Here is a 13,808-nt window from a genome sequence, read left to right as displayed (position 1 = left end):
CCTGATCTTAAATGTGCATTTTTGTCCTACTCTTTCCCTGACCTCTCTATCAAAAACAAATTAAGACAAGCAAACAACAACAAACAAGTGTCGAGAGCGTTCCTACAACTAAGTGTCAGGGCTTAGTTCTAGAAGACTTTATAGAGCCATGGAAACCTGACGCTGGTCTGTTTCTACTTATTTCGTACCTCAAAAGGCCTTTGATTGAAAACCAAATCGTAAATAGATTTATGTAAACAATGCAGATGAAACACATCATATTTTCCCATTAATAGAATCACAGAAAACAAATATGTTAATAGTCACTTAAGTCTCTTTGCACAGGCAAGACAGTAAAATCAAGCAGATGTCTTATTTTTTCTCAATGTGAGAGATGTCTCTCAAGCTTGCAGAAGCAGAAGCCAGCTGTGCATGGTCACTCTCAGCAGCATCAGGCTCAGAAAGGGGCCCTGGTGGGGGCTCGCACCCCAAGGCCTACAGAGAAGGCTCTCTCTGTTCTCTTTACCAAAGCCCAATAGCTCTCCTCAAGCCAATGGTGACTATAACCAGCACACAGTATTGTAACCACAGGGGCAATGGGCTTCTGTTAAACTTCCTAACTTCCTGCTGCACAGAAACATGGCCATTTCCTCTCTTCTGCAAGTGGGGTGTATGCTTTGCTTTTGCTTAAGAAGCTCTCAACTACTCTGCCACTGTTAGTGTGACTGCAGGCTGTGCAAAAGGCCTTAATTGACATCAGAGACCGCTGGATTCATCTCCCACCCTACCCAACTCCTGCTTGGTCCTTCTTATAATTACCTATATAGGCTAAGGATCCATTAAACAACAATCTCAAATCCAAAGTGCTCTAAAATCTGAAAGCATTGAGGCAGTGATGTGAACCCACTAGTGGAAATTCCCATACCATGAAACTTTGTTTCATGCATGAAACTATTAAAAATGCTCTAAGAAATTATCCAAAGGTATGTGTATATGAAACGTAAATGAGTATTGTATTTCTTTTTTTAAGGTTTTTTGTTTGTTTGTTTGTTTTTGTTTTTGGTGCAGGGTCTCACTGTGCAGCTCAGACTTGTAATGATCCTCTTGACTTCTGCCTCCCTAGTGCTGGGATTACAGGCGTGTGCCACCACACCCAGACTCCATTGCTGGCTCAGCATGCCTGAAGGTGGGGCTGGCATGGCAAGCAGTGCCAGTGATAGAATCCTGGCCCCTGTGCTTACCTAGGCAAGCACTTAGTCTGCTGAGCTATACTGCCAGCCCTGAGTTTTGTATTTTGACCTGTATCCTGTTCCCAAAATATTTCATTGTCTGTATGCAAATATTCCAAAACCTCAAAAGACTCTAAAACCTGAAACACTTTTGGTGCCAGGCATGTCATATCTGGGATGCTCAATCTGTTCCTAGATGGGGTCTTTCTTTTGATTCTCTTCTCTGAGAGGAAAAAAAAAAACCCAAACCAAATCAAAACAGAACACCAATGAGTGATGCTATGCCTGTGTTTGTGTCTAGTCAGTCTTATTAACTAGCTAATAAGCATTTTATTTAAAATGAAAAGCCCAGCCACAATGGGGCAGGCTTCTGGCTGGCTCAATTCATGTGGCTGTTAACGTGAGGCTGGTTCTAGAGCCTTGGAGGCTGCTACTCCCCCCCACGGGGTCAGCTAAGAGGGATGCGAAGGCCCTGGAGACAGAATGGCACCTGTAATGCACCGGGCTTGTGGAGGGCCATGTGCCAGCCTCACTGCCTCCCCAGTGCTCTCTCTCAAGCATCCTGTATCTCACAGGCAGGTGACAGGAGCTGAGTCCGGGAGGCAGGGCTGTCCCTTCGAGTGGCATTTCTGTAATTGCACCCTGTTTACCTTTGTGTTGAAGCCTTCAGCGTTCTGGGTGATTTTGTAGAGCTGTGGAAACCTGAGCATGCTCTCCTGAGTGCAAGACCGCTCAAAGATTCCCAGCGTGAAGGGTGGCAACGCAGTGAAAATCTGTGTGAAGACAAAGAGCCATTTAAGAGCAGCCCTTCCGATTTACACAGCAACGGTGTTTCAGCTCTCTGGAATTATGACTTAACTGCCAGTCAAGTCCAAACCTGAGACTCCATGATTCATCACTCCCCTGAACCCTCCAAACAAAGAAAATAAATGAAAGATTATTTTATTACTGTTAATCTGTGTAAAATGAACACATCGAGCACTAAAAACATAAATATTTGATGAGCAAAGAAATCTTGTTAAATTACAACTACTCTTCTTTGTAGAAGCAAGTAATGAAGAAGCACACACAGTTAGCTCTGGGAAGTGTCAGATTTTCTGTTAGTGTGGCTGAGGCACAGCTTTACAACTTCCCATCCTGTTTTATCCTCAAATTTCAGGAAGCACAAGGTTCCTCATCCATTTATTCATCCAAGAGACATTTATTGTCAATGAGTTATGGGACAGATATTGTGTCAAGCTCTAGGAACACAGAGATTTAAAAACAGAACAAGAAAGGAGAGGAAGCAAGTTCTGACTTCCAGAACACTTGTCTACTGCACATGTGGGGAAGGGGGAAAAAGCGCAACAGATGTACAGATAAACATATAAAACACAGGGCTCTGCACAATTTCTCACATTCTGGGGGCAGGGAGAGGACAGAGAAGGATGGGAAGAGCCAAGAAATGATTCTTGCCTCAGTGAGTATGCAAAACTGCACAGTACTGAACCTGTAGGGCTGGACAGGATGGTCAGGGATTCGTCAGGATGAGGGTTCCTCCAGGAAGCCTTCCCTTTGTGGGAAGCCGTTAACTGGGATCCATTTTATAATAGTGTCAGCCATTTTCTTAAGTTTCTATTCCCCTGCTGAGTTAAGTTTCTGCTCCTTCCCACCTTGCCCATTCCCTGTGAGTCATGTGCTATGCCCCAGGGGTGGGACCTTCCTCTGTTGCCTAGATACCTGCTGACATCAAGAGCGGAGACTTCTTCATTCCTATACTCCCTTTATATACCCAGTACCTGCCCTGAATAAACGAGACTTGCTCAGAATCCTGTCTTTTCTCCATTTCTCGTATCTCCTGTCCTTTGTCCCCTCCTCCATTCCCCGCTCCTCTCCCAGGTGACCTTCGTTGACTAACCCGCGGGTCAGGACACCTTTGAGAAGAGCATCCTTACAGAGTTTGAAGGCATCCAGGAGTGCATTAGGGGGAACCTGCAAGACACACAGGACAGGGGAAGGTGGAGGGCATGGTAGAAGCTAAGAACAGGAGGAAGGACAAACAACTCCTGGTGCTTGGAGTTCTTGGGCAGCTGGTGTTTTCTAAGACACTGGCTTTTCCCTTATACCATGGGGATCTGATGTCCATAGCATTGTGTATTGCAAAGGTGGAGCCAGGTGCTGATGAAGAGATTTGAAAGCTTTCAGTCTGTGACATGCTGTGGTCCCTGAGTCATTCTCCCAGTTGGTTCTGGCGTGGCTCACAGAGATGGCTCACTCACTGCTCAGCATCATGTTAGCGAGTTCCTACCCACAGAACCAGGATGCGCTCCAGCTGTGGAACAAGACTTGAGGCTCTGAAAGAGTCCTGAGCCCATTTATTCAGAGAGTGAGTATCTGGCCAGAGAAAAGAGCCTCCTGCAAGCCTCTCAGGATCATGCAAGCAGAGGTGTGGTGAGGGTGAATCTCATGCTCGTGAGAACAGACGGAAAGTGGCCCTGGGATTTCCATGTGTCACAGGCTGTGGAGGAGATGCAGAATTGCCGCACTCCCTTCTCTTGCAGTAACAAAAACTGTTCTGTGAGTAGATGAAGGTGCTCCTAACACACTGCTGAGAGGCTCTGCATGCTCTCTAGGCCTATACCGTCACTACTATTACTTGCACATAGCTGTGTTTTCCTTCACTTTTAAACTCTACTCCCTCCTTGTATCACTGCACCAGCAGTGCATCTGCCCTATCAGATTTCATCCTGTTTAGAGCACATTGCACATGCATGCCTAGACTGGCTGGAGATCATGATTTTATATGAAGGGAATATTACATACACTTTTCTTCTTCATAGTTTTTCTTAGTAAACAATGCTTTGTGGAAAGCCTCTGAGTCTCTTGGGTTTGACACTAATGTAGCCTTTTTTAAAGCTCGTATAATAATTCATGACATGGATGTACTATATTTTTTCAGCTATTTGCCCAATGACAAGCATTCATTTTGTTGTCCAATTCTTTGATATCATAAACCTACGTGATAAATACCTATATTATACTGTATGTGCTTTCTCTTTTAGTGCTTCCATGGGAAGGAGTCCCAGCAGTATGTTCATGGGGTTAAAAGAAACACTTAGTTTTAATTCTATGAGATGTTGCTAGTTACTTTCAAAAAAAGTTTCCAAACATTTATGTCTCCACTTACAAAGGACAACTGTAACCGGCTTTTCTATCAGAAGTAGTTCTATTGGTCTTTTAATATTTTCCAGACTGAAAATTAATGATACTCTTACCTTAAATAATGTACATTTTCCTGACTGACCCATTAGTAAAAGCATGTTTCTGTTCATTTGTTGGTCATCAGGATTTGCAGATTAAAATATCTGTGAAGTATCTAGTTTGGTCATGCTCATTTTCTTTTAATGCCTTATTTCCCTTTCTAAGATTTCTCTGGTAATGTAGATCACAATTTGGTGTTTATTTTTAAAAATCTCTTTAAACACATTGTTTATCTTCTTTTAAAATGGTTTCTCTTGCAACATAAAGCTTTCAGCTTTTATTGAATCTAACTATCTATTTATCTATCCATTCATGTATTTATTGATTCTAGAGCTTTCACACTGAACTACATCCTGGCCACTTCATTATAATTTTGAGATAGAGTGTCTCTAAGGTGCTCAGTTGCCCAGGCTGGGCTTAAATTTATTATGTTCCCGCCTTAGTCTCTCAGAGTGCTGGGATTATAGGCACGCATCACTGAGCCTGGTTAAAATGCTCTTAAACTTTAAATGGTCAACAATAGCTTTCAGGTGTCCAGTTGTGGTTACAGAAATCTCTCACTTCTAGAACTTAACATGTAGTTTTAAAAGTATACTAGGGAGGGCTGGGGAGATAGCTCAGCAGCATCAGCACTTGCCTGGCAAGTGCAAGGTCCCAAGCTTGGTATATTGGGGAATTCGTAAGGTTTTATTTTTTATTTTATTTATTTATTTATGTTGGCAGAACTGGGGATTGAACTCAGATCCTTGCGTTTGCCAGGGAAGCACTTATTCTACTGAGCCATCTCCCTGGCACCCTATTTTTTACTTTTAAATCCTTAATATGTCTACAGCTTATTTTTCTATATAGTATAAAGTCCATTTTTTTCTACAATTAATTTATCAAGACTTTTCCCCTTTAGTTGAAAAAATTCCCACTAAGATTTATAAATTCTTATAGTCCTGAAATTTAGAATTGGATCTAGTTCTAGAGTCTCTGAATAAGTTGCTTAATATTTAAAAAATTATTTATTCAGTACAGGGTCTTGCTACACAGTTTGGACTCATAGTGATCCTCCTGTCTTCGCCTCCCCAGTGCTGGAATGACAGGCATGCACCACCACACTCGGTTTCGGTAGCCAGCACAGTGCACCTGGGGCTCCAGGGCTGGCATGGCGTGCAGTTCCAAGGATTGAACTCAGGACTTTGTGCTTGCCAGGCAGGTGCTGAGAACACCAAGCTATCTCCTGGAACCTTGCTTAATTTTATGTCAGTGAAAGACTGATTTATTTACAGTATCTTTGGGGAACATTTTGACATTTAATAAAAATAAGTCTACCCTTATAAATCTTTTCTAAACATGCCTTCCATATGTATTCTTAGGTAGATATTTATTCCATTTATATGTTCCATAATTTTATGTAGCATTTCTCTCTCCCATAATGCCTGTTGGGATTCTATGTGGAATAGCAAATTTACTTATTCAATTTTAGAAGAGTTATTTCTTTTAATGACACTAAATCTTCTTATATGAGAAAATAGATGCCTATTCGTTCAAACATTTTATAGCCTTCAATAACACTTTGATTTTTTTTTCAGATAGGTAGCATAAAATTCTGATGACTTTTTTCTCTTTCTTTCTTTCTTTCTTTCTTTCTTTCTTTCTTTCTTTCTTTCTTTCTTTCTTTCTTTCTTTCTTTCTTTCTTTCTTGTGGTACCAGGGCTTGAACTCAGAATCTTTTGCTTGCCAGGCAAGCGTCTATGCTGCTGAGCTATCTCCCTGGTCCTGGCACTATATAACTTTGTTTTTGTTGTTGTTGTAACTTTGTTACTTCAAAAGGAACTATTACTTCTTTTCTACCTCTAGGGGTCCACTTCTGGAGTAAAGAAAAAGAAATAAAGCTATTGTTAGAATAGAAAAAAAGCTATAATTTTTGTAAATTTATCACTTATCTGGTTACTTTTTCAAATTTCTTCATAATTCTATTATTTAAATTTAAATTTGCTAGATAAACAGTTCCATACAGATATATGCACATGACCATATTTTGTTTTTGAGTCAGAGTCTCACTGTATAATTCAAGCTAAACTTGAACTCACTACATAGCTTAATTTGGCCTTAAACTCACAGCAATCTTTCTGCCTCAGCCTTCCAAGTGCTGGGATTACAAGTACATGTCATCATGCCTGGCTGTGGTCATATTTTTGTATGTGTATTTGTATATAAACAGAAAATAAAAAAAAATAGCAAGTGATCATTTTTTTCCCAATATTAGTAGTTATTTGCTCTTTTGGGCAGTTACTATAAGTTAAAGAATAACGCTAATTTATACTGTGATGGCAGGCTAATTGACTTGCTATTGCCTGACTGTTTCTTACTTAGAATGAAGTGGTTTTAGGATTTTAATATTTATGGGAACATGCTACTGGTTTTTATAAGCAGTCTAAATATATTTAATTGGTTTCATCTTATGTCTATTTTTTCAGAGTTCTTATTTTGGAAATGGTAGCTGAATTGCTTCAAATACTTTTTGGCCAGCTCTATTTCTTTGCCTCATATTTATATTAGTACATATTGGTTATACAGAATAATGGTTTTCATTCTGGAAAACTTCTACATGCACATAATTTATTTTAATCATCTCCTCCACATCCTCTCCCTATTTCACATTTTTTTTTCACATTTTGTTTTGAGGATCATTCAATGCATATGATGTACTTTGCTCCCATTCATGTATCCTCTTACCTACTCTTACACTTCCTCCAATGACAGGACCATATTTTGCTTCACTTTGTTGATATAGTCATATTTAGATTTTTTTTTTAAATTTTGAATGTTTTGTGCTCCTGGAGTAAATCCTACTTGGTCAAATACTTTATTCTTTTAATACACTGTCAAACTCCACTAATTAAGCATTTCTTTAAAATTTTTGTTTTCACAAATGAGGATTTCTTCTTTAAACCATGTTAGGTTGAAAGCAGGATTTCCTGATATAGTTCACTAACATTGGAGATGCCCCCTTCTCACAGTATGTATAAAATTTAGCTGAAATCCCTCTGACCCTGGTCGTTTTTGTCCCTGGGTGGCCTTGTAGTCTCATTCTGTCCAGATAGATGCCTAAAACCTCATACAACACCAAATTGCCTATATAGTGCATTTTCCCTATACATACATATCCATAATAAAGTTTCATTTATTAATCAGGCATAGTAACATGCTAATTCAAAAACCACGTATTGAGAACAATTATAAAAATAGCATATTAAAAGTTAAACATAAATTATTTATTTCCAGAATTTTCCACTTAATATTTTCAGAGCATAGTTAGCTGGGGGTGACTGAAACTTTAGGAAATAAAATTTCAGATAAGGTGACCTGATGTTACACTAATATAATATGAAGGCATTAGATCATTGTTGGGGGAGTGGCAAAATTTCCAAGTCTGATTTAATGTTATTTAACTTCCTATGAAAATTAGATTAAAAACCAGTGATTTTCTGCCTTGGGGAATCAAAAATTTAAAAAAAATCATAGAAAACAGGTAAAATAGAAATACTGCTTAAAGAAAATGGCCAGGGAGAAGTCTGCCCAGAAGAGAAGGTGCTCAGCAAATGCTTTCCATGTCATGAACTATTTTTTGCACTGAATCTCTGGAATGGGTCATAGACTGGAAAAACACTAGCAAATAAGATATTGCTGGCAATCTTGGGATCAGACTAACATACATTAGAGAATAGCATTGTAACCACATTAAAATTTTCTGATTTTATAATTACACTGTGGTTACACAAGAGAAGATCTTAGCAAACATGCACTAAAATATTAATCAATAAGGCACTGTATACGTAACATATACTTACCTGGCTTAGAATTTGTGCGTGTGTGTGTGTGTGTGTGTGTGTGTGTGTGTATGTGTATTCAAATATGTGTGAACCCATATGGTATACAAAGATACAAAGCAAATGCAAATGTTAATAATTGATGAGTCTGAGTAAGAGATATATAGGAGTTCTTTATTACCCTTTTTGAAACATTCCTCTCAATTGCAGCTGATTTCGTTTCAAAGCTATCAAAACAACTTCCATGGGGAAATGTCCCACTATGACCTGGATGTGGTCTGAGTACAGCCTTTATAGGGTGACATGCCAGAAGCATGGTTCCCAGCACAGTGGAGCTGAAGTACAGAACCTTTGAGAGGCAGGGCCCGGTAGGAGGCAACTGGGCTAGAAGGTTTCATTCCCCAACGTGATTCATGTAGGTGGCATAGTTCTCACAGAAGTGAGTTAATTCTCTTAAGAGTGGGTTGGTACCTACAGTGAGGATATCCTGTACATTTGTTCTCTCCTGCACATGGCTGTTTTTCTTTCTGCTTCCTCTGTGTTGGATACAGTCAAGGGGGACCTCACCAGACCTGAGCAGATGGAGATGCCCAGTCTTTGACTTTCATCCTCTTATACTGTGAGATAACTAAACTTCTTTTTTTAATAAGGTGTCCAACCTGGGATATTTTATGGTAACATCAGAAAATGAACTATACACCTCCTTGTTCTCACAAAGTTTGAGTCTTCCAGCTTGGGAGACTTCAAAGGTCCTTGAGCATTCCAAGCACAAATGCCTTTCTTACCAGCACTCTTGGCACCCATTTCAAACTTGGGATTTGTGGCAGCCTATGGTCATCTCACATTAGGTTCATTCTCCACCACAACATCCTCTTCTCTATCACTCAAGGACACACAAATACACAAAATTGATTCCCAACTATACAGATCAAAGGCCACTGTAGGTCTTAAACTTTCATGTGCATGACAACCACTGGGAAAATTTGCTTGAAAAGCAGTGTCTCTGAGATACTCTTCAATAAGTCAGTGTAGAGCTCAGGAATACACATTTTTCAAACAAATATCGGTTATTCTCTTGTATGTGTTCTTTGGGCATATGTTGACCAACACTTTTCTTTAGCATATCAGCATCTATGTAGAGCAAATATTCAATGAGCTAATTTGAATTTTTCAAGCCTTCACAGAGTTAACAAGAAAACCTAGCCCCCATGTTCTGATATGAAATAGGGCTAAAATCTATTCATGCTATGAGCAGATGATACCTATTCCAGTCATGCCTTTAGTTTTAAAGCAGTATCTTCTAGAGCTTGGCATCTGTTGTAGTTAGGGTTTAAAGAAAACAATATAGGATACATAATTTGTAGGATTATTTTATAATAGTCACTCAAAAAGTCATACACAAAGAGAGTATAAGAAATCTGTCCACACACTAAAGACCCAAAGAATTCAGCTGAGGGCCTGGATCCCATGGCAATGTCCTGCATGAGTCCAGCAGAAGACCTATGGCCCACAAAAATGACTCATGCAAGACTGTCTCATGGATTTGCACTGGGAAAGCCCAAAAGGTCAGTGGTGGAAGCTAGAAAGTCTGTGCAAGCAGGTTGAAGGATCTGTGCTAACAGGTTGGGGGGATCTGCACTGGAGCCAGGAAGTGACCCTGAAAGTAAAGACCAGAACTTTCCCCAAAAGTACTATAGCCATGCTCAGTGACACTAAGATCCCGAGCTCTTGTGATGATGAGGGTAGCTAAGTCCATATCAAGAAATCCAGCAGGACAAACTTCTAAAGGTCACTGAACAGTGCACCATCTTCCTCTCTGCAACCAAGAAGTAATGCTCAAAGCACAGACTAGAGTTTCCCCAAAGTGAACCATAGCCATTTCCAGTGACAACAAGATCCCAAGCTCCCCTGATGGTAAGAACATCTGAGTTCCCATCAGGAAAGCCAGCATGACGAGCCCTTCTAGGAGAACCAACAGTGCTGGAAAAACCAACAGCTCCCTAACACCTCTTCCTTTCCAGTTCTCTTTTTTATGTTGTTGGCAACAGTCCTCAGGTGGGCCTTCCATATCCACTGAGACCCTGACTCAGTTCAGCTGGGTATTACAAGCTGACCATCAGTTGTCAATTTGCCATAGCATTCTACTTATAAAATAGATATAAGGTGACAATTCTACAGCCTCAGCCCTCCTCGGTACTGAACCATCACAGCACAATCAGCATCTTTTCCCCAAATAGCTGCATAAGTTTAACCCACTCACAGTAGTTTTAACTCCTATAAATCTAAATATTTGTACCTTTTAACAATACATACAGAATAGGCTCCCAAGTCCCTGTCTGTGGGGCAGATGGCCAAAGGGGCTTCTCTAGTGCTTTGGTTGAACCCTGTGCTCACCACCAGTCATCTCTGTCTTCCAGGTCACCAGCACAACTCTGTATTGCACTTTTGCAACAGGTAATACAGTTAATAATTGGTCATCTTAGCACAAAGTCAAGACCTGAATCCAGTCTCTCCAGCATCTGAGGCCAAGCCACTAACCCTCTTTACATGTAAACTACACAGGAACAAGGCATGCTACAGTCTTTAATATCTTATACATAACAGTACACATAAAAGCTACTCAGAAAATGGGACTGAATTCATGGGTAATGTGAATATCATTATACACACAAGTTGTAAATATTTACAGTAGCATCAGCTTTATTATCGCATTAGACAACTTTGATCTGCATGTATTTATGAGGGTTGCTTCAACAGGTTAAACTTGTCCAGAACCCAGAATACCAGGGCTACACTCCAAACCAAGGGAGAGAGAGAGCAGCTTAAAGACAAAGGAATTCTGGGGTACCTAAAGCACTCAGCTATAAGCACATTACTTCTTTCTGCTAGCAAAACAAAATAAAAATGCTAGGCAGCTACTGAAACATCCCAGTTTTTAGTTTATATGTATTTGTAGCTTTTGAATTCATCACTGTCAAGTGATAAAAACCCCTGCAAAATTGTAAAGAAAAAGTAAGTCAGCTGATTATCATTTTTCACGGTGTTGAAAAATCAAAATTCATTGTTTGAGCACTGATGTAGGGGAATTCTACAATTCTTTTACAAGGATGGATACTCTTAAGGACAGACAAGACAGTAGGTGCGGAACCGGGGATTGAACTCAGGATCTTGCGTTTGCCAGGCAATGTATATTTCTATATATATTTAAGAATTCAGAAATAAAATTATGAAGTGGAATAACTTTAGAAAATTTAACTGTAGCTAAAAACATGAAATTATTGTGCAGGGTAACAACAAGGGTCTATTACCAAGATATATGGGTTAATAATTTCATGGGGTTATTCAAGAAAGATGTGTCATGATTGAAACCATGTGTGGGAGCTGGGCTTCTACAGGATGTGTTGCAGCAACAAAGGCTCTAAAGATATATTTGTGCTGCTGCTAAGTACACAGATGATTGACTCAGATACACTTCGCAGACATAAACAGTGAAGGAATGTCCCTGAAGTTCTGCACGCTATCAGAAAGAGGGAGAATACTTACCACATTGTACAAGCCAATGCACCAACGTTCAAATAAAATCTGCCCAGAAAATCCATTAACAAAGGCGAACCAAAGCTGAAAGAGAAGAAAAGTTCATGAGGTTTTATATCAATATTGACCTAAATGTTTCCATTCACTGAAGAAGTAGCAGGGAATGTGGACCACCAGCTGGACACAGCTGCTGAGGAATAATGAGCTCCAGGACCAGAGTGGATGTTCTTCCATAGAATATACACTCCCACTATAACAAATATTAATATCTTACAGAAAATTTTTATATAAGGCATTTCATTTTTAAGAGGTAGTATGCACATGCTAACAGAAAACAATTTAATTTCTCATTGACTGGAAGAGTCTCAACTTCACATTCTTTTTTGCCTATAAAGTTGATAGGATAGATAGGATTTGTTTTTGGGGAAGTTTCAAATACATAAGAATCATAATTTAAAAAACAACAAAAACTCCTGTGTTGATCATGCATGTTTTTAGTTCATAAAATACTGGCCCTTTTTAACTGGATGTCTACTGACTCAGCAAATTTCAAGATAGTATAAGAAAAACATGTTCAAATCGTCTTTTGGAGTAACAAAGGATGCCTAAACAAGTACAATGTTAGACTATTATTCATGTTTTCAAGTACCCTATAATGCTAATTGATTAGGTAAGTCTGACACAAAAACAACTGTAGAACAAAGTGCCAAGAATATAATTAGTGTCACATGATAAAGAAATAAAATAATTTTAGAGAAGGAAAGATTATTCAACTATGATTAGGAGAAGACATAGAAGCAGAATAAGTGGAGTGGAAGAAAGGTTAGCCATCAGGAAAGTGGGCAGAAAACAGACTCAAAAGGATGCAGATACATAAATATGGAGTATAAAATACTGTTTATTTAAAATCTATTTATACAATACAACAGGGTTCTGGTGATTTGGGATAAGACTTTTAAATATCACCAAGGAATCACAGAACCTACTTTAGTTAGTGAAATCATGAGAAACTCAATCTATTATTATGGTAAACTTAACTGTCAGCAGAGAGCAAATGTATCACAACAATTCACACAGAAATCAACTCTGGCATTGAAATTTTACTGAGTTAGATTTTTAAAAATCAGCTCCTTAATTCCTCCAGACCAAGCTTTCTTCACATGGAAATTATATTCTACAGTGCTGTATACATAAATATACCCATTTATGATATTTGGTAAGAATAGAGTCTCACCAGGTCCCAGTGAGAAGAATCCATCAATACAGCTGCTAGAAGTTTTCCTTAAACACAGTTTTGATCACATCATTCTGTAGTTTAAAAGATGACTACAACACATTCTTAAATCCAGATTAAGCCTGATTTTCATTTATTTATTTATTTATTTATTATTAATTTATTTATTTATTGCACTTGAGATCAAACTCGGGACCTTACGCTTGCCAGGCAGACACTTATGCCACTGAGCTATATCCCCAGCCTAAGCTTGCTGATTTTAGAACGTCCAATTTAATCTTTGTTCTCTTTTTTTAAAATGCAATTTTATTTTATTTTAAAGAGTGAAAACAGAAGCAAAAACAAATAGAAAGAAAAGTCAGAAACAGGGTAACATACAAAATACGTATGTTACAGATTTTCAAAACAGGAATAGCTAATTAACAGTAGTTGTTATATTGTCTATTTTTATAATCAAATCTGTTGCTCAGATTAACAGATATAGTTATGCAAGATTGGACAAATAATTGAATATTACTGCTTGATTCCAAAAAATCTTGGAATCTTTTTTTTACTTGTCTTTTTAAAAAAATTATTTTAAAGAGAGGATAATAATAGAGAAGACAAATGGACTCAATTCACTAATTAAGAGAAATAGCCTGGCACAGTGGATTAGGAAACAAAATCCAACAATATGCTGTACACAAGAAACACATTTAACTCATAAAGACATTCATAGGCTGAAAGTCAAAGGATGGAACACAGTACTACATGCCCCAGCACCTCAGAAAAAAT

At 38.7% G+C, this 13,808-nt stretch overlaps 1 protein-coding gene across 4 annotated transcripts in view; it reads right to left on the bottom strand.

Annotated features, from left to right (window-relative positions):
* The window catches only part of Atp8a2 (ATPase phospholipid transporting 8A2), a 726,716-nt gene that overhangs the window by 166,484 nt on the left and 546,424 nt on the right, over positions 1–13,808 (bottom strand). For all 4 annotated transcript variants that reach the window (XM_023714997.1, XM_023714998.1, XM_023714996.1 and 1 more), the window contains 2 exons: positions 11,810–11,884; positions 1,859–1,981 (listed from right to left, as the gene is read on the bottom strand). In XM_023714997.1, coding sequence (XP_023570765.1) covers positions 1,859–1,981; positions 11,810–11,884 — 198 coding nt within the window. The remainder of the gene's footprint in view (positions 1–1,858; positions 1,982–11,809; positions 11,885–13,808) is intronic.

Source organism: Octodon degus, unplaced genomic scaffold, assembly GCF_000260255.1.
Source record: "Octodon degus isolate 3935 unplaced genomic scaffold, OctDeg1.0 scaffold00038, whole genome shotgun sequence".
Classification (NCBI taxonomy): domain Eukaryota; kingdom Metazoa; phylum Chordata; class Mammalia; order Rodentia; family Octodontidae; genus Octodon; species Octodon degus.
Note: the sequence above shows the minus strand (reverse complement) of the source record. Positions and strands in the feature narration are given on the sequence as shown.